At 43.3% G+C, this 27397-nt stretch overlaps 1 protein-coding gene across 5 annotated transcripts in view; it reads right to left on the reverse strand.

The window, feature by feature from the left end:
• BIRC6 (baculoviral IAP repeat containing 6) overlaps positions 1-27397 on the reverse strand; it is a 1045545-nt gene that overhangs the window by 931883 nt on the left and 86265 nt on the right. For all 5 annotated transcript variants that reach the window (XM_029593898.1, XM_029593899.1, XM_029593901.1 and 2 more), the window contains exons 5-6: positions 12066-12177; positions 262-344 (exon numbers count right to left, since the gene is read on the reverse strand). In XM_029593898.1, the coding sequence (XP_029449758.1) occupies positions 262-344; positions 12066-12177 (195 nt within the window). The remainder of the gene's footprint in view (positions 1-261; positions 345-12065; positions 12178-27397) is intronic.

Below are 27397 nucleotides of genomic sequence, written 5' to 3' on the forward strand. Positions count from 1 at the left end.
GCTGTACAACATTTTGACAGAGGAAAACCACTCTGTCCCAGCTTCATCCTTTAACATTTATACAACGTACAAATCGAAACCTGCACAAATATGCTACAAATTTAACTAGACGTAGACTTGATACTGATAAGCCAATTCTATCTCCTGGTTGACAATTGTTATGCAATACAGATTTTCACATACTAAACATTTTAATTTAGTTCACAAACATGAAAATAGGAAGAACACATTCACTCACAAACACTTAAAAAAAAAGCTTACCAAGGTTCATCTGTAGGTTCCCAGCAAACCAGACATACGCTACAAGTGAAACACATGGCTCTATCATCTCCTGAAGAAGCAGGCTAGGAAGGCAAAATAAAGTGAAATTTAATGCATATTCGACAACCAGCAGCATAACTCTCTCTTTCACTTGGTCCACCAAAGTAGCCATACATAAGAAATGCCATGCTGGGCCAGACTAAGGTCCATTGAACCCAGCATCCTGTCTCAGACAGTGGCCAATCCAGGTCACAAGTACGTGCAGATCCCATAAAGTAGTTAAAAAGAACCTCCAAGTACTGACTTTTTTCTTTTACTTCTCCAGTTAGAAAGACTAATCTTCTCAGGGTTTAAACCATCAACCTTGAGACTCTGAGGCAGAGATTTTACCACAAAGCTAAATATTAAGAATCTACTTCTCATAACATACTTCTCCCCCATGCAAGATAGTGTGATTTTATTAAGTTTTTGTTGCAACATGTTTACAGCATCAAGGCAATTACGCATGTAATAAAACAAATAAATACAAATTCATACGCAGTGTTGGCAATAAAAACATTTGGTCATTTTTCTAGATTGAAAAATGTTTTCTGCACCCCAGAGCAGAATCTTTTACTGTCATATGAATGAGACCAGTTCAGAAGCACAGGAAGCCCAACAACCTAGCAGCAGTATCTTTTACAAACTATAGTAAAAAAAATAGTTGATAAATGGATGACCAGGTCAAGATTAACAGGCAGAAGGTATATACATTCCCATGTAAAGCAGCAAAGCAGACAATATAATTCAATTAATACCGGAATCAATTCCAGAAAACCAAAGGCATATGCTTGCACCAACATTAAGCAAATGTTGCTTACCTGTAACAGGTGTTCTCACAGGACAGCAGGATGTTAGTCCTCACATATGGGTGACATCACAGAATGGAGCCCAATCACGGAACACTTTTGTCAAAGTTTCTAGAACTTTGACTGGCCCCTACTGGGCATGCCCAGCATGGCACTAACCCTGCAGCCAGCAGGGGTCCCTCTTCATAGAAACATAGAAACGACGGCAGAAGACGACCAAACGGCCCATCCAGTCTGCCCAGCAAGCTTCACACATTTTCTCTCATACTTATCTGTTTCTCTTAGCTCTTTGGTTCTATTTCCCTTCCACCCCCACCATTAATGTAGAGAGCAGTGATGGAGCTGCATCCAAGTGAAATATCTAGCTTGATTAGTTAGGGGTAAGTAGGGGTAGTAACCGCCGCAATAAGCAAGCTACACCCATGTTTATTTGTTTTACCCAGAATATGTTATTCAGCCCTTATTGGTTGTTTTTCTTCTCCCCTGCCGTTGAAGCAGGGAGCTATGCTGGATATGCGTGTAGTATCAGTTTTTCTTCTCCCCTGCCGTTGAAGCAGAGAGCTATGCTGGATATGCGTGAAGTATCAGTTTTTCTTCTCCCCTGCCGTTAAAGCAGAGAGCTATGCTGGAAATGCGTGAAGTATCAGTTTTTCTTCTCCCCTGCCTTTAAAGCAGAGAGCTATGCTGGAAATGCATTGAAAGTGAAGTATCAGGCTTATTTGGTTTGGGGTAGTAACCGCCGTAACAAGCCAGCTACTCCCCACTTTGTGAGTGCGAATCCTTTTTTCTTCTCCCCTGCCGTTGAAGCAGAGAGCTATGCTGGATATGCGTGAAGTATCAGTTTTTCTTCTCCCCTGCCGTTGAAGCAGGGAGCTATGCTGGATATGCGTGAAGTATCAGTTTTTCTTCTCCCCTGCCGTTGAAGCAGAGAGCTATGCTGGATATGCGTGAAGTATCAGTTTTTCTTCTCCCCTGCCATTGAAGCAGAGAGCTATGCTGGATATGCGTGAAGTATCAGTTTTTCTTCTCCCCTGCCGTTGAAGCAGAAAGCTATGCTGGATATGCGTGAAGTATCAGTTTTTCTTCTCCCCTGCCATTGAAGCAGAGAGCTATGCTGGATATGCGTGAAGTATCAGTTTTTCTTCTCCCCTGCCGTTGAAGCAGAAAGCTATGCTGGATATGCGTGAAGTATCAGTTTTTCTTCTCCCCTGCCGTTGAAGCAGAGAGCTATGCTGGATATGCATTGAAAGTGAAGTATCAGGCTTATTTGGTTTGGGGTAGTAACCGCCGTAACAAGCCAGCTACTCCCCGCTTTGTGAGTGCGAATCCTTTTTTCCACATTCAGTTACAAAGCTACAGGCAGTGCCGAAAAATAAAATAAGAAAATGAACCCAACTAGTGGCGGGCGGGTTTCGTGAGGACTAACATCCTGCTGTCCTTTGAGAACACCTGTTACAGGTAAGCAACATTTGCTTTCTCACAGGACAAGCAGGATGGTAGTCCTCACATATGGGTGAGTACGAGCTGAGGATGTCCGGACATGCACCAAATGTACCCAAGACGTGCAACAGGCACAACAATTGGGGTAGAATTTGGGGGAGGGCACCCTGAACCCCACCGGGCAGGCGGAAGGGTGTTGGTATGTCATGTCGTAAATAAGTTACGCAAGACAGACTGGCCGAAGATGGAATCTTGTCTTCCGGCTTTGTCTAGGCAATAGTGGGCTGTAAAAGTATGGAGAGAACTCCAGGTGGCAGCCCTGCAAATGTCAGAAAGCGGCACCGGTTGTAGGTGTGCTACTGAATTCGCCATGGCCCTCAAAGAGTGTGCTTTAACACGATCTAGAAGTGGAATGCCCACTTGCTGATAGCAAAAGGAAATGCAATCCGCTAGCCAGGAGGAGAGTCTGCTTACCTACTGGCTGCCCCAATTTGTTAGGATGGAAAGAGATAATTGAGTGCTCTTTTTGTGGGCAGCTGTACGGTCTAGGTAAAACGCTAGAGCACGTTTGCAGTCAAGGGTATGCAGAGATTGCTCTCCTGGATTGGAAGGGGGCCTGGGAAAAAAGGTAGGTAGTATAATGGATTGATTGAGATGAAACTCTGATACTACACCTTAGGCAAGAACTTAGGGTGAGTGCGAAGAACCGCCCGGTCGTGCAGAAGTTTAGTGTAAGGCGGATAGGTAACTAGGGCCTGCAACTCACTAACTATGCAAGCTGAAGTGATTGCCAAAAGGAAAATCACCTTCCATGTGAGATAGTGAAGTTCACAGGATTAGAGAGGCTCAAATGGTGGTTTCATGAGCCGACCCAAAACCAGGTTACGGTCCCAAGAAGGGGCCGGAGGACGCAGTGGAGGCTTGAGGTGAAGCAAGCCCTTCAAAAAGCGTGTTACAAGGAGTTGTACTGAGATAGGGACACCCCCCGATACCTTTATGGAAGGCGGCCACCGCACTGACATGCATTCTGATGGAGGAAGTTTTAAGACCCGAGTCTGACAAGTGCCAGAGGTAGTCTAGAAACTGCAGGATTGGACAGGTAAAGGGATCAAGGGCATGAGAAGAGCACCATGACGTGAACCTGTTCCATTTGTAAGAATACGATTTTCTCGTAGAAGGCTTCTGTGAAGCAATCAAGACACGGGAGACTAGATCAGAAAGGTTAAGCGGCTGAAGGATTAACCTTTCAACATCCATGCAGTCAGGGACAGGGCTTGCAGATTGGCGTGGCGGAGGCACCCATCGTTTTGAGTGATTAGAAGCGGTCTGTTCCCAGAGGAATGTGCCTGCGAATGGAGAGGTCCTGAAGTATTGGAAACCACACCTGGTGGGGCCAGTGAGGTGCTATCAAGATCATGGTTCCCTTGTCCTGAAGTAACTTCACGAGAGTCTTTGAGAGAAGTGGAAGTGGAGGGAATGCATATAGGAGACCGGTTACCCATGAGAGGGAGAACATGTCTCTTGGTGGATAATGTTGGCTGCGAGTGAGAGAGCAGAAATTGCCTACTTTGCGATTCTGGGGTGACGCAAAGAGTTCTATTTTAGGATAACCCCATTTTTGGAAGATGGAGTTCGCTACTGAGGGGTTTAGAGACCACTCGTGGGGTTAGAAGGTGCGACAACTTCTCTAACACGTTGTCCACTCCCGGCAAGTAGGTGGCCCTGAGGTACATCGAGTGGGAGAGGGCCTCCGCCCATATCTGTGCAGCTTCCTGACACAGAAGGTAGGATCCTGTGCCTCCCTGTTTGTTGATGTACCACATGGCCACCTGGTTGTCCGTCTGGATCAGGATGACTTGATTGGACAGGCGATCCTGAAATACTTAGAGCGTATCGAATTGCTCGTAGTTCCAGGAAATTTATCTGGTGTTTGGCTTCCTCTGGAGACCAAGAACCTTGTGTTTAGAGATCGGCCACATGGGCTCCCCACCCGAAGTTGGAAGCATCGGTGGTTAGAGTTATGTGAGGGTTTGGCGCCTAAAAGGGCGAGTCCTGAGGAAGATTGATTTAATTCGTCCACCAAGCGAGAGACAGACGGAGTGAGTCGGTGACGTGGACAATGGTAGACAGGGGCTGAAGGGATTGAGTCTATTGTGACCTTAGGGTCCACTGCATGACTCTCATGGCCAGGCGAGCCATTGGGGTGACCTGAACTGAGGACGCCATGTGTCCTAGGAGGATGAGAAAACAATGAGCAGTCATAGAGCGTTGAGACTGCAGCTGATGCGCCAGAGACACGAGAGTGAGGGTTCGTTGTCAAGGCAGTAAAGCCTTTGCTTGTAAGGTGTCCAAGTCTGCCCCAATGAACGATAAGGTTTGAGATGGGACAAAGCAGGATTTGTCGTAGTTGACTAGAAATCAGAGTGAAATTTGAGTGGTTAAGGTGAGATGTAGGGACGACAAAGCGGCTTGCTGAGTCGGAGCCCTGATTAACCAATCGTCCAGATAGGGGTAGACCTGAACACCTTGAGTCCTGAGGAAGGTGGCAACCACGACGAGGCATTTTGTAAAGACTCGTGGTGCAAACGCTAGGCCGAATGGAAACACGCGATACTGATAGTGCTTGGGGCCTATGAGAAACCTCAGGTATTTGCAATGAGATGGAGTTATCGCAATATGAGTGTATGCGTCCTGGAGGTCGAGAGAGCAGAGCCAGTCTCCTCTTTGTAGAAGAGGAAGAAGCGAGCCCAAGGTTACCATCTTGAACTTTTCTCTCTGGAAGTACTTGTTGAGGGCTCGTAGATCCAGAATTGGACGAATGCCTCCCAGTCTTTTGGGTATTAGAAAGTACCGGGAATAGAACCCGAGACCTTGCTGAGGGAATGGTACTGGTTCTATTACTCTGGACTGGAGTAGGAGGGAGACTTCCTGCTCCAGGAGCAATGAATGGTGGGATGTTTTCCACGCCATTAGAGGTGGGGAATCCGGTGGGATGGAGAGAAAATTGAGATGACAGCCCTGAGCAATTACTAGGACCCAGTGGTCCGAGGTGATTGATTGCTATATGTTGTTGAAATGGCATAACCATCCTCCCACTGGTATGTGTGGTAATGGAATCTGGCTGCTACTCTCTACGCGAGAGTCAAAAGCCAGAAGCAGGGCCCGGCTGGGGGGCTGTCTGTGGCTTTTGTTTTTGGGTCTGACGAAACTGTGATTTGAGGAATGGTCTCGAAGAACGACATCTGGCTGCTGGCGGGTAGGACGTCTTTGGTCTGTAGAAAGACTTTTTGGAATCCTTCCGGAAAGGCTGTTTGGCAGGATAGTCCGAAGGTATCAGAGAGAGCTGTTTGAGAGTCTCATGATTTAATTCAGCCACTGTCTTTTGAATCTGCTGCCAAAGAGATTGTCTCCTATACAGGGAAGGTCAGACAACCTATCTTGGACTTCCGGTCGAAGGTCTGAAGACTTGAGCCAAGCCCATCGTCTCACTGAAATAGCTGCTGTAGATAATCTGGTTGCAGTGTCGAAGATGTCATAATATGATCTGATCTCATATTTTCCTGCCTCCAAACCCTTGTTAATTAGGGTGTGGAGTTGTTCTGGAAGAGACTGAGGCATGGAGGTTGTCAACTCCTGCATCTTCTTAAAAATGACCTGATTATATTGGGTCATATAGAGTTGGTAAGCGGAAATTCGGAGGATCAACATTGATCCTTGAAAGACTCGGCGACCAATGGTAACTAAAAACTTCTGTTCCTTGCCAGGGGAAAAGGAAGTGTGAGATTTTGATCTTTTCGCTCTCTTTTGCGCAGATTCAACCACCACAGATTGGTGATCCAACTGAGGCTTTTGAAAGCCTGGAGCTAACGGCACCAAATAGGTAGAGTCAGTTTTCCTGTGGACTGGTGCAATGGAGCCAGGATGTTCCCAGTTCTTCTTGAGGAGATCTAGAAGAACTTGGTGGATAGGGTTGGAGGTGATTTCCTTGGGCGCATCCAGGAATTGAAGCAACTCCATCATTTGATGTCTGTCGTCCTGTTCCGTTAGTAATTGGAAGGGAACCAATTCAGACATTTCCTTCACAAAATTTATGAAAGAAAGGTCCTCTGGAGGAGAATGCTTTCTACCCTCAGTGGGTGAAGGAGGTGATGGCAAGTCATCGGTGTCTGGTGAGGAATCATCAGTCCAGGTATCATAAGGATCAGCACCTGTCCCTCTAGGAACTGGAGAGGGATGGGGGAGTTGGATACCGGAAAGTCCCGGTCTAGGCTCCGAAGGCATCGAAGGAATAACCGGAGGCACCGATGAAAGCAATGAAGGCCCCAGCGCAGGCATCGAGGGCATAGATGGATGGCTCGATGCCAGCGATGGAGGTATTGGCACCGATCTTGATGGCTGAGGCAGAACTCCTGATGGAGGAATGCGGAACGGTATTTCTCCTCCCGATGATAAAGTAAGCGGGGAGGGCACCGGAGCCATCGATGACCCAGGGTCCATCGGTGGAAAAGCGGCTATAAGCGCTTCCATTCTCGATAACGGTGCCAAGGCTGCTGGAATCGGGTCAGTAGCCGGTTCCACTATTAGTACCGATGTCGGTGCCGGGGGAACCTGGAGTCGGTGCATCACCTTTTCGATGGCCTCCTGAACCATCTGGTCCAGTTCTTCTCGGAGACCTGGAGCAAGCAGCCCCAGCTCCGGAACAGAAGAAGGAGGCAGAGGCATAGCCGGAGGGACCACCGTTAAAGGCAGAGTCGCGGCTCCCGATGCCCTGTCGGGCGAGGAGTGCCTCGGTGACCCGGTCGCTGAAAAGGTCAGTGCCTTGTCTGGACGGGGTTTCTTCGACGGCGGCTCGGACGATGGCGAGGTTGATTGTTTCGCTCCCTCGATGGTCCGAGACTTTCTATGCCGGTGGCGATATTTCTCTTTACGATCTCCTCGGTCCTGAGGGGTAGAAGAGGGTGTCAAAAGCCGAGAAGTTGTCAATGCTGGACGGTCACCAGTCGGTGGTCGATGCTGGCGCGACATTGATTATGCTGGTTCAGATGACGTCGATGCAATGGAGTCGGGGTTTGAGCACGGAAGAGAAGTCCCATCTTCTCCATTCTTGCCTTGCGACCTTTTGGTGTCATTAGGGCACATTTGGTGCAGGTCAAGACATCGTGCTCTCGTCCAAGACACATTACATAGACTTTATGAAGGTCTGTAATGACATGGTACGAGTACAGTCCGGGCACCAACGGAACCCCAACGCCATGGCCATAGAAAAAAAAAAATCGAGCCGCAGTACGGTCGACGGCCAGTAGGCCGCAAGGGCTAAACGCGACGGTAATCAACGGAAAACAGGTAAAAACTTACCGGAGTACCGTGGACTGAAAAAGTTAACAGAGGGACCCCTGTGGGGCAATTTAACTTTTAATAATTCCGTGAGGAAAATTCCTGTCAGGAATCCTTGCAGAGCTCCTTAACCGCGTGGCTACTGCTGCGCGGAAAAAAGAAGACTGAAGAGGGACCGCTGCTGGCTCCAGGGTTAGTCCATGCTGAGCGTGCCCAGTAGGGGCCAGTCAAAGTTCTAGAAACTTTGACAAAAGTGTTCCGTGATTGGGCTCCATTCTGTGATGTCACCCATATGTGAGGACTACTATCCTGCTTGACCTGTGAGAACAGAAAGACATTTAAATTTATGTATACACCCGCTTGCAAAAGTATTTGACCTCCTAAAAAGTCAGAAAATTTGTGTAGAAAACAAATGACACTTAACAGTTTGTTCCAGACAGTATATTCACTACAAGCCAGTATGCTCTTAAGGTTAATTTTCAAAGTCACAATTCATTATTTCTCTGCATTTTTTTTTTAAATAAAATAAAAAACTGAAAAATGCTACTTGCATAAATATTCAACCCCTGTGCTGTGGAAGCTCCAAGTTTACACAGATGAAAGATATGCCCTAACAACTGACTTACAATTGGCCTCTACTTGTGAATCATTAAAAAAGGGCAACTTTCCTGGATAAAAAGACCCACTAATTCCAGTACCATTGGTCAGACTGTGAATCTGAAAGAAAGCTGTGAAAACGAAGACCAAAGAGCATTACCCCCTAAGGAAGTTAAAGATAAAGTTATAGACATACACAAGACAGGAAAAGGCTATAAAATAATATCCAAGAACTTGGATGTCCCAGTGAGCACTGTTGGAGCAATTGTGAGGAAATGGAAGCTGCATCATATCGCCCAGACACTGCAGAGACATGGTCGTCCCTCAAAACTCAGCATCGAAGCAAGTAGGAGACTTGTGAGGGAAGTCACAGAGAGGCCAGCAACCACTTGAAGGAGCTACAGAATTCAGTGGCTGAGACTGGAGTGGAGGTGCATCAGTCAACCATATCAAGAGCTCTGCATACAACTAGACTGCATGGGAGGATGGCTAGAAAGAAGCCATTACTGAAGAAAAACCACATTGAAGCACATCTGAAGTTTGCCAGAAAGCATCAGAGTGAACCAGCAAAATGTGGGATACGGTTTTTATGGTCAGATTAGACAAAAAAAATGAAGGTTTTTCGCCAAAATTCAACACACTATGGAGCCTATGCAATAAATAAGCGCGGAAAACGGGCACTCAGTGTTCAGCTCCCGCTTTCCTATCGCACGCCCAGGCACCTCTCCTGAGTGCACAATGCAATATTTAAATGAGGGTTATGCTGCCAAGGAGGCGCTAGGGACAACTGTGTGCCCCTAGCACCTCCTTGGCAGCAGGCGCCCAGGAGAGGTCGGCTGTCAGCGAGTTAGGAAAACGGATGCTCAATTTTACAAGCGTCCATTTTCCTAACCGGTGCACAGCCACAGGTTAGGAAAATGGACGCTGGTTAATTGAGGGTGTTCCCCTAACCTGATTGATGGCACTTTTATTTATTTATTTATTTTTAGCCTTTTAACCCTTTTGGTACCTCCGACATAATATTGCCATGATATTAAGTCAGAGGATGTACAGAAAAGCAGTATACAACTTTTCGGGCTGCTCAGAAATTAATGCCTGCTCTGGGCACTAGTAGTTTCACCACAGTTTGGACGCACTAATCCCCTTAAAGCATGAAGAGCTGTGGACGCACGTCCAAATCGCAGGCAAAACAGTACGCTCTACTGAGTGTACTGTTTTTAATCAGCCCCTATGTGTGGTGCAAACCTAACACTACCCATTCATCAGCAAACACCATCCCAACAGTAAAGTATGGGGTGACAGCATTATGTTGTGCTGGGACTGGACATCATGTTGATGGGACTGGGCATCTGATTAAAATTAAAGGTCAGATGGATGGTGCAACATAAAGGGAGATAAGTGCAAGACAACCTATTTAACAGGGACATTCATCAAAATGCATTAGGGCATTAACGCCCGCGATAACGCCATAATGTGTTATTTTTCGCATTGGGCGATGCATATGAAAATTCCGAAAATTTAGTCAAAGAGGAGGAGTTTGGGCAGAATTTATGAAAATGAAGTACGTTTAACATTGCGTGTAATGTTAAACGTGTATGTTATCGCACGTTTTAATGCCAGAAATAACTACACCTTTTTTTCTGGTGTTAAGCTGTGCGATATGCCGAAACAAGTTTGTGATAAATATTGCGAATCCTGGTTTGGGAAGAGAGGGGAGGGGGAGGAGTGGAATGGAGTAGAGAGAGCCTCTGGGGTGGAACACATATTAGTCATGTATTTAACACACTACAGGAGGGTCATCTAGTAACTCAAGGTGAAGTTTTAGGGGCAGTCTAGGGTTTGGGGGGGCAGTTTTACATGGACAGTCAGATGTACCAACAGCACAGTACACATCAGTTAAAGTCTGATGTGATTTGGAATGAGAAAAGGTACACAAATTGAGATTTCCACAGTGTACTCTCGCCCTAGCTTTATAGCACCCAGGTAGAGTGTGCATCAACTAGGGTGAGTGTACACTATAGAAATCTCATCTTTGTGCACCTTTCTCATCTCCAATTACTAGATGACCCTCGTATAGTGGTATAAATGGATGACTAATATGAAAGCCTTATAAAGATGCTCTCTCTCACCAGGAGCAGCTCAAAACAAGGAAATGACTGTCTAGGCACTTTGCAAGCTGCAAAGTAAAAATATCATGAGCACGATAAATTTAGCATGTTGCGGTAAAATACCTGTGTGAAGAGCTAAAATAGCACACATTGCGGTAACTCAAAAATTACCCTAACCATACCGCCCCCCCCCCCCCCCCCCTTTTTTTTTTTTTTTTTTTTTTAAATCATGGGGGATTATTCATGGGAAATTTATAGCATTTTGATTAATCTAGCAATTAGTTTGCTAAAAAGCTAAATTGAATTTAAGCATTCTTGAGATCAATAAAGCATAGCCAGTCCCCTCTGAAGAAATCAAGATGCTTTCTCGCTGCGCCTTAAACTTTTGATAATTTTGTTCAAAGTCCTTAGGTCTAGGGTGGGACAAAGTTCTATTTTCTTTGAAATCAGGAAATACTTGGAATAGAATCCCAGCTCTCTTTTCCCTGGTGGAACAGGTTCAACTGCTCTGCTCCTTTCCAGCAGTTCTTGATTCTGCGAGCGACCGCAATTTGGGTCCAAGGGACGATTTGTTGGAATACCCAATAGATTTAATATGACCCTCTTCTTATGATGCAGAGGACCCAATGTTCCGGTTACACTGAACCAACAGTTTAGGTAAAAACTCTGCCTGCCTCCGACTGGGAGGTCCTCTGACATCAGCGCTGGGATGCAGGCTAAGGTCTCCATGATGCAGTCAAAACCCCTTCCCGGGAGTTAACCGGGGTTCTGGCTGAGCTAAGGAGTGCTCTGCTACCTTGGATTGGCATGCGGGGGGGGGGGGGGGGGCCTGCTATGATCAGGATTAAGGGGCAGAGGATAGTGCTTCCTCAGTTAGAAAAAAGTGCCTCTGCTGCTTAGCAGATCTGGAGCAGCCGTGGAGAACTGCTGTAGAATTGCACAGTGTTCATGGATCTCTGTTACCACTGCTTTCACCTTTTCTCCAAAATGTTTCTCTCCAGAATATGACACATCCACAAGTCTTTCCTGGACCTCTGGATGGAGATCTGAGGACCACAACCAGGCAAGTCTGCAGGCACCTCTCCCCAGGGCAGAGGTTCATGATGCCACCTTAAAAACATCAAAGGTCAAGCAGACCATGTGTTTTCTGCACTCCATTCCCTTTGTCCTCCAGAGTCTGGAGGGCGTCTTTTGTAACTGAAATTTTTAATGAAGGTCAGCAACAAATAGAGAAAAATCATACAATACAGAAAAACCAGACTGAAAATTGTCTGACATTCATTTTATAACAGTAAAAGGAATATCCTCTCTTGCCCTGCTTAACTTATTTTACCTCAGATAGCTTAAACAGATAATAAACCCCACAGTATGACACTGTATTGCCACATGTCAAAACTAAAGAATCTAAAGAAAAATAAACAAAAGAACAAGTCTGGAAAGCAGCATATTGTCATATTGTAATGATGGATTCTCTTACCTGATGATAGAACCCAGCTTGAGCCATGGGATCTGGCTGAGCCCATCTGTATCCTACATGAGGCCAAGAAGTGAAAGTCTCCCGTCTGTTCGCTTCACTATACATCAAAGACCTAAAAAAATGAATGTATTACTATTCATTATTTCAAAAATAGATTACCTAAGCAGTGAAACTAGATAACCAAGGGAGGCTACATCTTTTATAATGCATTAGTTTGGACAACTCTGCTGTCTTGTAATCATCTCCGATATTATAATCTAGATAGTTCATAAAATGACATTTTACAAAAGCAATGGTTTTAATAAACATTATAAATGGCCAGCCTCATACCTGGTTGATATCAAGGCAAGATCTGAAGCTGTATCACACACACTGGTTCCTGCTCCTTTGGACAGAGGTATTACACAGGAAGCAACTAGTGCTCCCAAAAGGAGAAAAAAATTACTACATAATTTGGCTAAAATGTTATGACAGAGTTCTAGAGAAATTCAGCTCCACTCTTAGAGGTGGTATCAGACCCCAATGAGCTTTAAGTATGACATAAAATTGATTTTTGCACTAGACTGTTAAAAGCCAATAACATCCTGATCTATCATGAAGTCTTATAAGACAGTCCCTAACCTTTCCTCAGAAGGGCAATAATGATGAAGGGTGATCCTAAAGGTCTAATAGTTTTGTGAGGAAGACAAATATCTAATACCCAGAGTCCTCAAATATGAGCTTTGGTTTCCAGAAAGAAGACGACTAATGTACTATTTACAGGTTATATGAAAGATGTATATTAAAGCATACTTAGGATAAATGTTAATCTAATTCTTGCATTTTCCCTTTTAATTGAGAGAAGTGATTAAATAATTTCTGGTGTAAATTGTATTCTAATTGATCCTGCTCGGCAGCCAGTCAAAAAAGTCTTCTCCCAAGCTAAAAATATTTCCTCAAAGTGCACATTCCATTAGGTGACAATAAGTGCTATTGAAACCAACTGTAATAAGTTCCTTTAGGATATCAATATGAAGATGGACAACTCCATCTTCTGTTGTAAAAACAAAACTGGATGGCTTGCAAGCCTATTAGGATACTATTCTCAGAATATAGCAACTGCAGATAAGTCTATCCCTTCTCTAAAGATAAACATCTCTAAGTATCATGCTACTAAGATTTTAACTAAGCTTTCCAAAACAAAAATATCACCAAGAATAATAAAAAAAAAAAAAATACAACTCTAGGGAAAAAATTAATTATTTTTATAATAAGATTCAAATTGGCTACCCTGGAGAAAAGCACTAAAAACATACCAAACACAGCAGGGAGCAACTGGATTGTCCACAAAGTAATGCCAAGTCAAACTTACAATCTAGATCTGTGTTTCCCAACCAGTGTGCCTTCAAACCTGATCTGGTGTACAAGGGAAAAGTCACCAGTGCCTGATAGATCCAGACCGGCACCTGGGCTCTGCTCTTAGCACCTTGCAGCAAAAAAAAGACGGCAGTAATGGTTCTTAAACATACAAATCTTCTTGCTGCATGAGCAATAATGTATGCACTCCAAAAATATGCACACAACTGCGGGTTAAACTGTGCTTTGCCAGGGACACCTTATTACACCAGCCCCTGCCTCCCACTTTAAAGTCATTAAGGGAGTTTTTAACTTTTGAAAGATTTTCACCAACTAGGTGTCATTCCTGCTCTTCTCTGAAATTTTATTTTTTCATCTGTGAAGATTTATTCTTGTCCTTAGTTTTTGACTGGTTTCACCAATCTAGCATCCCTCTGTACATGTTCTGCTTTGGATCATGTATACCAGTGGTCTCCTAACTATGTCCTGTAGACACAATTTTTCCAATCCATCGAGTGCCTGAATACATAACAGTTCCTGTGAACACACTGAAGGAACTCTTGACAGTTTCCTGCTTCCTTCTTCCTGCCTGCGCTCCTCTCCTCCCCCCTACCCCTGACAGGCTCTCCAGTGACATCATGAAGAGGCATCATGGTGGGGTGGGGAGATAAACACAGCTGTGCTGTAAATATTCCAGCAAGCTTCTTGCCATATGCTCCTCTCCTCCCTACCAATTCACCAATGACATTATTTAAGAGGTTCCAATGGAGGTGAATAAATACAGCCATGCTGAGCAGAGAGATCCCTCTCTCTACACCGCTGGGCTCATTTTCAGCTTCTGGGAGCTTCTTCACTGCAACCTTTCAAGGCAGCAGCAAGGATCCTCATCTGTGGGAGCCCTTTCAAGGCAGCAGCCAGGATCCTCATGGGACACCCTGGCGTCCTTTCACCATTGCAGGAAGGACAGGTGCCTCCTCAAAAACACTGGAGAAAGGAACAGGGTAGAAATCACCTAGGCATGAGTAGTGGGACAAAGAGGGGAGAAAGTAGCCATAGGTGAATGCCAACAGAAGACAGTAATTATTAAAAAAAAACAAAATACTAAATATCTTCATTTCTTCTGTTGATATTCACTCTTGCCTAGTATCTCTCCCTGCCCTCCCATTCTTGCCCAGCAGCAGTAAGGAGAGACATGTGAATGTGGTGATCAGATTCTTTAAGAAACTAATAGTGATACTTGCCAGGTTCTTATGGCCTGGATTGGCCACTGTTGGAAACAGGATGCTGGGCTTGATGGACCCTTGGTCTGACCCAGTATGGCATGTTCTTATATTCTTATAAGCAGCTGGGAGGAGGGTGGCAAAAGAAGGGAAAATGTTGGATAGCGTGAAGAAAGCAAGCTTGTTCACTGTAAACTGTTTTCCAGAGATAGCAGGATGAATTAGCCATGATATATGGGCAATGTCATCTGGCCGCAAACAGACTCATCACTCTTAGCTAATAGAGCTTTTACTGGACTGAACACGTGCAGGAATTCCCACGAGGATTGCTTCAAGAGCTTCCTCAGTCGAGTGTAGAGCTGAATTTAGCTAGGCAGTCGACTTTCCAGAGAGATGAATGGGTATTTAACATGACTAATTCATCCTGCTATCTATGGAAAACACCGTTTACGGTAAGCAAACTTGCTTTTTAAGTCGATGAGAATGGTTGAATTAGCTATGACAAGTGGAGAGTCCCAAGCTGAGGGTCGCAGCAGAACATTTACTTAGCAACTGAGACCCCACCATGGAGAGTAGACTACTGTGTGAACAGGCTATTCAAAACTGCTTTCCCAATTTACTATCACTCCTTGAGGTTGTCCAAACAGTAAAGGCGTGTATTGATGACCAAGTTTCAGTACTGCATGTTTTCAAGGGTACTGCTCGCAGATAAGCAATGGAAGAGGACATAACTAACTTGATGAATTTTGACAGAGTCTGTAATTTGTAGACCTGTGGTTGTAATAGCAGTGCTGGATGCAGTCTGCCTTCCAGTCAGATCATGTACTTTTGGTGACTTAAGACCATAAGATACGAAGAGCTGCAAAGCTTGGCAATGCGTCTGAGTTCTTCTCTTGTAGTACACCAAGGCTCTTTTGCAATCCAGAGTATGAAGGGCTTTCTCCCCTTAATGTGCATGTGGTCATGGAAAAAAGGTAGGCAATATGATCGACTGATTGATATGGAAAGCTGATACAACTTTTGGTAGAAATTGTAGAAGACTTGCATATATGCCTGAAAATTAACTAATGCTTGAAGTTTGCTGACTCTTCTGGCTGATGTCACAGCTATAGAAACACTGCTTTCCATGTTAAAAACTTGAGAATTTGTTTCCATAAAACCTTGAGCACTGAAATCTTCTTAGTTTCATCATTAGATGATATCATTCATGGTTTTGACCAGGGTACCAATTACAGTTTAGTACTCCTGGATATCACTGCAGCCTTTGACAATTTAGACCACAATTACTACTATGCCGTCTACATTCACTTGGAATTGAAGGCACTGTTTTTAACTGGTTTACATCCTATCTGATAGATCATTTCAAGTCAGAATCAGAAATGCACAATCTTCTTGGCATCCCATAATCGTTGGGGTGCCAGAGAGCTCTGCATTACCTATAAAACTTTTTAACATATCTTGTTCCAATCTGCAAACTGCTTTCTACTTTCCGCATACCAACACTCCTGGTCATTTCCATTAAGTTCATTTGATATATAATTAAGTACAATCCATTCCTGGATCTCACAATAAATTGCAATTAAATATAGACAAAACAGAAATTCTCATCTTACCAACCCAAAAAAAAATCCAGATCAAAACTTTCCGACATCTTTCTTCTTTAAAGGTCATAAAATCATAATTAAGCAACAAGTACGCAACAGAAGTGTCATCGACAGTACACTATCTATGAAAAATATTGTTAAAAACTCTCTTTAAATTACATATGGTAAAAAACCTAAAACCCCTTCTAAATCTATAAAACTTTCATACGGAACTTCCAGCTTTAATCTTGACTGGCACAGACTATTGTAATGTAGTATTAATTGGCTTTCCCAATAATGTATTAGGATCACTTCAAATAGTCCAAAACTCTGCTACCCAATTGCTTACAGGAACAAAACCTCAAGAACATATTACACCCATACTTGCAGCTGTAAACTGGCTCCCAATTACATTCAGAATTCAATACAAAATAAATGACATTGATTCATAAACTTCTGCAGAATAATTCCATCCCTTGGTTTAACTCCATACTGTGAATCTACAAACCCAACTGAGCCTTGAGATCTGAAAATAAGAATCTTTTAGAAGTACTCTTCATTAGAATAGCACCACTTGGCATTACCAGGGAGAGGGCTTTCTCAGTGGCAGCACTAGCAATATGGAACTTACCTCCAGAGCAGCTACATCTAATATCATGCAGCAAAACCTTCAAAAAAGCTTTAAAAGACATCTATACAAAATTAGCTTTTGAAAGCACCTAAAAGCAGAGAATACCAGTGTTTTCTCATGACAGGCTAGTATTTGTTTTATTTTATGTATGATAACCATTTATTTATTTTATTTATTTTTAACATGCGTGTATAAATTGTTTAATTCGTATGTTTCTTTGTAATCCACTACGAACCACTGGCAGTATGCAGACTTGAAATCAATTTTAAATAAAGTGAAGCCAATTCTAACAGTTCATAGAGTGGCTTCAACAACTGAGATATAACATTCAGATCCCATGGCACCAGAAGTTCCGAAGGTTTAAGTTGCCATAAGTCTCATATATCTTGATACCAAAGTATGCACAGAGCTAGATTTACTGTCAATTTGAATATGGTACTCCACTATGGTGCTGAGATGCACTTTTACTAAGGATGTGACAAGATCTGATTCACATGTTTAGGCTCGCATGCATTATGTTGACACCATATGGAGAACCTTTTCTATTTAAAGCCATTGGCTTTCCCAGTTGATGGCTCCCTGGCAGAGACTATTATGTCCTCAATCTGTCTGGGTAAAGAAAGATCTGCGATTACTGAGCTTTCAACATCCAAGCCATCAGGTTAAGGGATGGGAGATTTGGATGCAACAGGCTTACTTCTTGTGTTGTTACGGTTGGGTCTGTCTATGAATGAATCTGAAAACTGCTGGTAAACTGTACAAAATACACAAACCAAGCATGCCTGAGCCATGCTAAAGCTACGAAGATTAATCAAGCCTGATCCCTTCGCACTTTTTGCACTGTTCTATCAGTGGAATCTGTGGATAAGCATACATAAGACTTACATTTGGATCTAGCAGGAAAGCATCCTGAGCTAGCCTGAGTTTGCCGAGTAGAAATAAGCAAAATTTCTCCAGCTTTCTGTTTTGTTCAGACGTGAATAGGTCGATCATTGGAAGACCCCATAAGTCAAATAGTATGTCAGCTGTTGATTGCTGCAGAGACCATTCATGCAGACAGCAAACTCTGTTCAATCTGCTAGAATGTTAGAGATAGGTGGCTTGTAAGACAGCTTGATGTTTGCATGTCCATATTCTTAAATCGCTTCTTGTCAGAAAGTCCATGACCTGTGCCTCCCTGTTTCTTCACATAAAATATGGCCACTTTGTTGTTTGAATTAGAATACTCTTCCCTTGGAGAAGATGTATGAAAGTCAACAGAGCATACCTGAATGCTCTCATTTCTAACAGACTGATCTGAAAATGTCTTTCTCCAAGAGACCAAGTTCCTTGGGTTAAGGTCCAGTGTGGGCACCCATCACTAAGGTTACTTGATGGGAGAGACAGGAATGGAGCTCCTTCCTGAAGGATGCAAAAGTTTAGTCACCATGTTCCTTGAAACTTGTACTTCGGTTCTCAAGGGTTGGGTTAGCTGTATTAGTGTTCCCATGCCCTTGAGTTCCAAGGAGGAATACCCTCTGATCCACTACCAGATACTCCAAGGTATTCCTCTCACCTCTGGAAGACCTTTCTTATTGAAAGTTTTTAAATAAAATTGGAAAAAAATGCTTGGAGTAAATGTGTGCAAGGATAAAAATCCTTGGCCAGAGATCTTTGTTGTTCTTCAAATTTTGGACACACCAGCAGAACTAGCAGCTATCCCAGATAATAATATAACTGCAAATGTGGAAAAACCTCATCTCTTGCTCCTACGTAAGAAAGTTAGATCTCAAATATAAGAGGACAAATATCACCAGGATTTGAACTAGTCCTAATACTTCAATCTGTTGTCATGAAATCCACCCTGGAAAAAGCAAAGGCGGCAAGAATGTATTCCAATATACCTCCAGGAAAGGATCCCAGATTGCTTGACAATTTTGGGAAGAAAGTTTTTCAGAACTCCATGCTAAAAGGTTGATTTTAAAAGGAGCATGCGCGTGTCCATGTGCATGCAGTTCCTGGTGCACGCACATGGACGCAATCATTTTGTAACATGCACACGTCAGCGTGCACATTATAAAATGCAATATCCATGCATGTGTGGACAGCCCGCAACTCACAAGTACAAAGGAGGGGGGAATATTCTAAAGTACATGCAGCGACATGATCGGGCCTTTGCCCAGTTCCCTTCCAGTCCGCTCCAATTAAGGAGCTGGCTGGGAGGGAACCTTCCCCATTTTTTATTTTTATACTTACTGCTCCTCGGGAGCAAAAGTAAACTCCACGCGCCGGCCAGCTGCCAGCACATGCTTCCCCAGGACAGCGGCTAATGGCACTGCCCCGGCCCACTCCCCGCCCCGCCCCTTTTGCATATAACAGGGGTTACGTGTGTGGCCGGGCCCTTTCTAAAATGCATGCAAGGCACAACCATGCGCATAACCACCGGTTTTTACGCATGCGGCCCTTTTAAAAATTGGGCCTTAAGTGCACAGATTTTCTCACCAATTTTACATGGTGCAGTACCTTCTTGATCATATAGAAAAGCTAAAACCTTTCCTTCATCCGACTGAAGGTGGAAATTATCTGCACTACTTTTATATCACCGGTCTATGCATCATTTGATACCCTATCAAGTACATAGACTACTTCAATCAGAATTCAATGCATGGCCTGGTTGAGAGCAGCATGCAGGACAATATTCATGACAAATTGGCAGAGGGTGGGAGAGAAGCTCAGAGAAATGGAGAGAATGAGTACACATCCATTCTGTACTTGAACAAAAATAGACTGAAGAGGCTTACTAGGCAACGCCTGCATGGGAATTCTCATATATGCTCAGTAGAGCTAAAAGCTATACTAATTTGGAAAGATGAGGTCGTTTCTTGCCGCCAGATGTCATTGACATGTCATGGCTAATTCAAAACCTGCTTACTGATGGAAAAGAGAAGGATGCTACTGCTGCTGGACATCAAGTATAAATGATATCCATTTCTGATGTTCTTCTATTGTACCTTGCTGCGAGTGCTGCTTTTTTTTTTTTTTTTTTTTTTTTTTTTTTTAATGATATGGCAGGTGTTAAGTCAAAATAAATACATGCATTAACAAGCTTAGGGCCTGATTCATTAAGGCATTTTCCCACAGACATGAATGGGAGAAATGCCTTAAGTAAAACAGACTAAGGGTCTGTCACTACTTTGCGAGCTGAGCCCCCAACTAACAAATTCCAATGGGGACCCCTCTGCTCAGCCAACTCCTCAGCCCTCTGGCTCTCCAAGTTTCAAAGGTCAGGGGTGGCCCTCATGCCAAAAAGACTAGGATTTCCTGATGTATTCTACATTCATTAAGAAGTAACAAAAAGAACCTTTTATGTTCAATATCCCATGTGGATAGAATCCTGTGATGGCACACTTTGGGACTGACAGTGACATACATCTCATATCGGTCCACATAGCAGGTCTTGGAGCCAAGAATATCACTAACAAGCTTGAGATCTAAAGATTACAGCTGAGAAGAGCCAGCAGCAATTTTCTACTGAGCATAGTACTGTGGAATAGTTCACATTCAATCTTGTGGTAGCCCTTCTTCCCTTTTCAAACACGAAGCCATAGAAGGAAAGAGCAGGATGCTGCCAAGTATGCAACAGCTCAGAGTCCCACACTTACGGGCCAATTCAGTAAAGTCTGCGGGAGAGTATGCTAATTAGGCCCGGCGATAAAACCAGGTAAAAGGAGGCGCTAGGGACACTAGCGCGTCCATAGAGCTTCCTTTTGGACCGGAGCGGTGGCTGTCAGCAGGTTTGACAGCCGATGCTCGATTTTGCCGGCATCTGTTCTCGAGCCTGCTGACAGCCACGGGCTCAGAAACGGACGCCAGCAAAATTGAGTTTTTGACCCGACAGCCGCAGACTTCAAATTTTTTTTTTTTTACTTTTGGAAAGTTTCGGGACCTCTGACTTAATATCGCCATGATATTAAGTCGGAGGGTGCACAGAAAAGCAATTTTTACTGCTTTTCTATGCACTTTCCCGGTGCCCGAAGAAATTAGCGCCGACCTACTGAATAAGGGGTAAGGGAAAACGCGCGTCCAATGGCGGGTTAACAGTGCGCTCTGTCTGAGCACACTGTACTGTATCGGCCAGTTAGTAAAAAGTTGCTGCCAGGTTGTAATCCACAGCTTGCCACACACCACGGCCAGGGGATAAAGTAATAATTGTGGCAGTGGCAAAGGGAGGAGGAGTAATGGCAGCAGGATTTAGGCTTGTGTATAACTGAGGCTTAGACAAGGGCCTTCTTCAGTGACATCTCATCTGAAAAATTAACACATTAAGATGATAAAAGGGTTGAAAAGAGAAAAAACAGTTGGTACAATGATGCAAATCAGGTGCTAAAAGCCTGAAACATTGGCATAAAAAAAGGAAAAAAAGAAAAAAAATTAAAGTAAGCCCACTAGTAGTAGTAGGAATTGGGTATATTTTGCCAACATGAATGAATCTCAAGCCAGTACAATTTCAAATCTCTGTGATTTAAGATATAATCTTAATGGCTACAATGCGTCAAAGAGATTCTGGAGCTCATATAGTGTATTATATACAAGCAACATATCAAGATGAGCTTTCAGGGTTTCTTTTTTGCACCAGATCTCTCCTATTCTTTTGGACTTTTAGCTCAATCAAAATCATTTTTCTGTTGGGCTACAGCACTATAAACCTTCATTCACAACTATCCTGGTTTTTCTTCCCTTATATCCCCTCAATTTCACCACAGCTATCACAGATCAGAACTTCCTCTAGATCCCAGCTAGCAAGACCCTAGGTCTGGCCACTAGGTGTCATCCAGGGCTACAAACATTGCTTCTACAGTATCCCCAGCCCTGATCAGCTCAGGGAACAGAAACCTGGCCCACACTGAAACCAGGTCTTCTATAAGACAGTGCACAGCACCTACCACTGAGCCTCCAAGCTAACCCCTTGAAAGTTGTTTTTAAATAATCAACCCAGTGATATCTAAGGTTCTAATTTACTAAGCTTTTTCTCCATAGACAGAATGGGAAAAGCACCATAGTATATCAAGCTCAAAGATCAATACAATTGCCCCCAACCAATTCCTCAGCTCCATCTCCACTACAGTCATCCCTTCCATATCTCACATCCTTAATCACTCTCCACTGATACTGCTGTCCCTGCTGTCTTCAAACATGCTGTACTCATGCCACAGCTTTGAAACCCCTCACTGGATCCTAAATGTCTTGCCAACTATCATCCCATCTCCCTTCTGTTTCCAAACTACTTGAATGTGCTGTGCACAGCCGCTGTCTTGACTTTTACCTATCAAGCCATTCTTGATCCTCGCCAGTCTGGTTTTCACCCTCTACATTCCACTGAAAACAGCCCTTGCCAAAGTTTTCAATGACCTGTTTATGGCTAAAGGTCTTTACTCTGCCTTTATCCTCCTTGACCTGTCTGCTGCTTTAACATTGTTGATCACCACCTACTCATTTGGATTTCGAACTCTGGCCTGTCTTGGTTCTCTTCTTACCTCTCCCCATTGCACTTTTAGCATTTCCTCTGGTGGTTCCTCCTCTATCAATTGGTGTCCCATCAGCCGGTAACCTGAGTCCTCTTCAATTCCTCTCTCCCCTTCCCTCTGCACATCCAAAACCTTGCTAAAATGTGCCATTTCTTCTTTATAACTGACAAAATCCATCTTTTCCTCTCTCACACTACCAGAATCCTTATCCACTCTCTCATTTCCTCCTGCTTAGATTATTTATTTCTTAATAACTTTACAGAAAATCACACAAAACCATGTACAATAAAATTATATAAAACATCAGTTTCACAAAACACATTGCAATAGCAACCTCTTCCTCACAGGTCTCCCAGCAAGCCAACTCTCTTCACCTCAATCTGAACTAAATTCAGCTGCATGACATATCTTTCAACAAAGTCACTCCACTCACATAACCCAACTTCTGAAGTCACTGCATTGGCTTCCTATTTATTTATTTAACATTTTTATATACCGAGGTTCTAATGACAGAGTTACTAAGCACTTCGGTTTACATACAACAATTGAAATGACTAAATGTGAATCTTACATAGAACAGGGAAAAGGAGAACTGGGATGTAACTCATTTAAAAAAAAAAAACTCATTATGAAGTAGATCATATAAATAACAGGAAGCAAAAGTACAAGAGATTAGTAATCAAACATGTAACAAGCGATCATTCCTTGGCTTGAGTGATTTGTTATTTTATCTGTGGTTGTTAAACAGTGGGAGACAAAATGCATTGAACACAGTGGGTAGGAAAGATTAAAGTCAAAAGTTAGGTGTAGGCTAGGGTGAAAAGCCAAGTCTTGAGTCTTTTTTTTAATGTACTTGGGCATTGTTCGAGCCTAAGGTCTGAAGGAAGAGAGTTCCAATGGTTTGGGCCGACTGTGGAGAAGGCTCTTTTATTTGAAAATGATTTGATTGGAGGGGTTTTTAGAGAGCCTCTTTGGGCAGATCTCAATGGACGGGAGGATGAATACAACTGTAAAGGTATCCTGAGGTCAAGAAGGGAGGTTTTGTAGATGGCTTTGTGGATGATTGAGCAAGTTTTGTAGATGATTCTATATTTTATAGGGAGCCAGTGGAGAATTTTTAAAATTGGGGTGATGTGGTCTCTTGTTTGTTTTTGTTATCAAGCTGCTCTCTCTCATCTACAAAATGCCTTCACTCTGCAGCATCTCATTACCTCTCTTCCTCATCTCTTTCTACACCCCCCCCCCCCCCCCCCCCATGCACTCCGCTCATCGGACAAGTCACTCCTATCCGCACCCTTCTCCTCTCCTGCCAATTCCAGACTCTGTGCTTTCTACCTGGTTGTGCCTTGTGTTTGCAATATTCTTCCTGAACTGGTGAGTCATGCTCCCTCTCTCTTGCTGTGTTTAAATCCCATCTAAAGACCCACCTTTTTGAAGCCGCTTTTAAATCTTATGCCTGATAGTCTGCTTTTAGTTTTAACTAATAATCACTTCTTTTTAACCATTGCCTTGCTCTATGAAATACCCCAAGTCTCTTGTCCTGTTTGTCTTTTAGACTGTAAGCTCTATTGAGTAGGGACTGTTTGTACAGCGCTAAAGAAATGTTAAGTAGTAGTAGAAGTGTTTCAGTATCTTTCTGCTACATTTTCCTGGCCTCCACTTGATTCTCTTGTAGCTGATTATCTTCTCTCTCTATACATAGTACAGAATAGTTGCTTAGTAGTAAGAATTATCAGGCCTATACAGAAAAACGCGCGGGAGAGTTGGCGAGCGTCTGCTCTCAGTGCACGCACAGGCCACTCTCCTGGGCTCGCGATTCAGGAGGGTGGCCTATGCAAATTAGGGCCCGCAGTAAAAGGAGGCGCTTGGGACACTAGCGCATCCCTAGCGCCTCCTTTTTGACAGGAGCGGTGGCTGTCAGTGGGTTTGACAGCCGACGCTCTATTTTGCAGGCATCAGTTCTCAAACCCGCTGACAGCCATGGGTTCAGAAAACGGGCGCCGGCATAACTGAGCATCTGTCTTCCGACCCGCGGGCCGATTTTTTATTTTATTTTTGGGGCTTCCGACTTAATATCATATGATATTAAGTCGGAGGTTGTACAGAAAAGCAGTTTTTTCTGCACGCTTTCCCGGTGCCGGCCGAAATTAACGCCAGCCATTGGGCAGGCGTTAATTTCTGAAACTAAAATGTGCGGCTTGGCTGCACATTTTATTTTCTGTATCGCGCGGGAATAACTAATAGGGCCATCAACATGCATTTGCATGTTGCGGTCGCTATTAGTTTCGGGGGGGGGGGGGGGGGGGGGGGGGTTGGACGCGCGTTTTCAACGCGTTGTTACCCCTTACTGTATAAGGGGTAAAGCTAGCGCATCGAAAATGCACGTCCAAACCTGGGCTAACAGTGCGCTCCACCGGAGTGCACTGTACTGTATCGGCCTGTTTATTAGCAATGCTGTTCTTGTAATTTTGTCCTTTGCCACTATGACTGGTTTTCTAGCATCCAGTTGGTACAGAAATGTTCCACAGTGACCACTTCTTCATTCTCTGCAATCCTGTCAGGGGCATGATCTCAGTGTTTCTCTGATATGTGATTCCAGTGAATGAATCGTGTGACTATTTTGATTTTTGGTACAGACATCCTGGTTGTAGTATATCAAATCCAACCACAAGATAGGAAACCATCTCCAGTATTATACTCCAGAATCAGTACTGATGATTTTGCCAGTTTTGTTTCCTTTACTTGCTATAAAAATCAGCTTGTATCTAGTCTATTGTGCTGTACTATTATTACAGATATTTCATCTAAGTTTAACGTTCTTTATCTATTATCTACATGCCATTTTGAAGTGAAATTTCATACTACAACTGTGCTCCTGTCCACTTGTTTTTCCTTGATTGCTGGTCCAACTCTTGAAAGAGTTTTTTCTGTTTTTCACATTCTTTCGCTTCTTTCCCCACTTGGACTGGCAGGTTCAAATCCATTCCTTCTATTCTTTCCACTGATTGCCCAAGTTTGATGCTGGAAACTGTTCATAAGAACATAAGAAAATGCCATGCTGGGTCAAGATCAAGAGTCCATCAAGCCCAGCATCCTGTTTCTAACAGAGGCCAAAACCAGGCCACAAGAACCTGGCAATTACCCAAACATTAAGATCATCCCATGCTACTGATGCAATTAATAGCAGTGGCTATTCCCTAAGTAAACTTGATTAATAGCAGTTAATGGACTTCTCCTCCAAGAACTTATCCAAACCTTTTTTGAACCCAGCTATACTAACTGCACTAACCACATCCTCTGGCAACAAATTCCAGAGCTTTATTGTGCGTTGAGTGAAAAAGAATTTTCTCCGATTAGACTTAAATGTGCTACTTGCTAACTTCATGGAATGCCCCCTAGTCCTTCTATTATTCGAAAGTGTAAATAACCGAGTCACATCTACTCGTTCAAGACCTCTCATGATCTTAAAGACCTCTATCATATCCCCCCCTCAGCCGTCTCTTCTTCAAGCTGAACAGCCCTAACCTCTTCAGCCTTTCCCCATAAACCATTTACTTTCATATTCTAGCACCTTCTAAGTATTTTGGTCTGTTGATGCCATTAAGTTATGCTTGGAGGCATACTGTAGTAGAGCTCTGTGGATTAACTATTCCTGTAAGGCCTAAACCTCCATTGTGATAGTTTGACTAGATGGGAAAGGTGAGTAGTAATAATATGGACAACCCCAGTTAGCCACAAATGAAGTCTTAAAATATATACACCTCAGAAGCTTTATTTCATAAAAAAGCAGTGAGCAAGGCTGAGACAGTTCTTAAATAGAAGCCTAAAAAGGCCAAAAGCTTTCTTGCAAAAAAATTATACTGAAATAAATACCAATGAAACAATCCAAAAATAAGAAAACCAAGGAAAAAAGGAAGAACTAAACTTTACTAGACTAGAACCAAGAGATCAGTGACCCAGAGCAATAATTCCTTGATAAGAGGCAAACAGAAACACAGGGAGGTTGGCTCCAATGTCTCCAATGCCACTAGGCATATGACAGATGGCAAAGTTCAAGATCTTTATTATTTATTTTATAACTTTTATATACCGGCATTCGTAAAAAACATCATGTCGGTTTACATGTAACTGAGAAAGGAAATTACAAAGATAGGTGGAGGAAAGATAGATAGTTAAAAGGTAAGTTAACTTTACTGTGGTGCCAACGTGCGTCACAGTTAAAAACGAGATTATATATAATAAACCATATTAGACAAAATTAGACATATAATAAATATAAACCATATAATAAACCATATTAGACATATTAGACAGTATATATACATATAATAAACCATATTAGACAAAATTAGACAGTATTAGACAAAGTTAGACAGAAATTAATTATGTACAAGGGGAGGTGGTGCGAGGGGGTGGGGGGTGAAGCGCAGTGGGGAGGTGGAGGAGGAGGGGTTGAGGGAGGCGAAGGGTGGCAGGGGAATGAAGGGGCAAGATAGGGAAGGGGGATGGAGGGTAGGGTGGTGTAGGAGGGGGGGTGTCATATACGTGATATGGCGATCATTATGAGTAATTGTACAAGAGGCGGGGGAGAGGGAAAAGTAAGAGGGGGAGGAGGAGGGGGTGGAACTGTACAAGGGAGCTGTGGGTAGTGGTGGGAAAGGTGAGTTGGTAACTGTAAAGGAAGCTGCTTAGAGGAAGGAAGGTGGTGGAGGTGGGTGAGGGGAGGAGTGTGGGATTTATTTGGATTTACCTGCCTTATTGAATACAAAATTCATCCAAAGCAGTTTACAGCATATTAGAATAGCAGCAAATAAGTTTTTTTTCCAATCAGGCATGTAACACATTCCATGACCAGATACATTAGGAATACTGATGTTTGCAGAAGAAAACTGCATTGTATACTGATAAGGTGGAATTATGGAAATTAATCCATCTAAAAGTGTTGCAGATTTTAATTAGCCCATTTTTACTTAATTTAAAAATTAATAAAAACTTTCCAGTTTCCATTCTTGTAGCTCTACATTTAGTTAAATGATTGAGGCTCGCTGCTAGTTTTCAT

The sequence above is a fragment of the Rhinatrema bivittatum genome, chromosome 3 (genome assembly GCF_901001135.1).
Source record: "Rhinatrema bivittatum chromosome 3, aRhiBiv1.1, whole genome shotgun sequence".
NCBI classification, from domain to species: Eukaryota; Metazoa; Chordata; class Amphibia; order Gymnophiona; family Rhinatrematidae; genus Rhinatrema; species Rhinatrema bivittatum.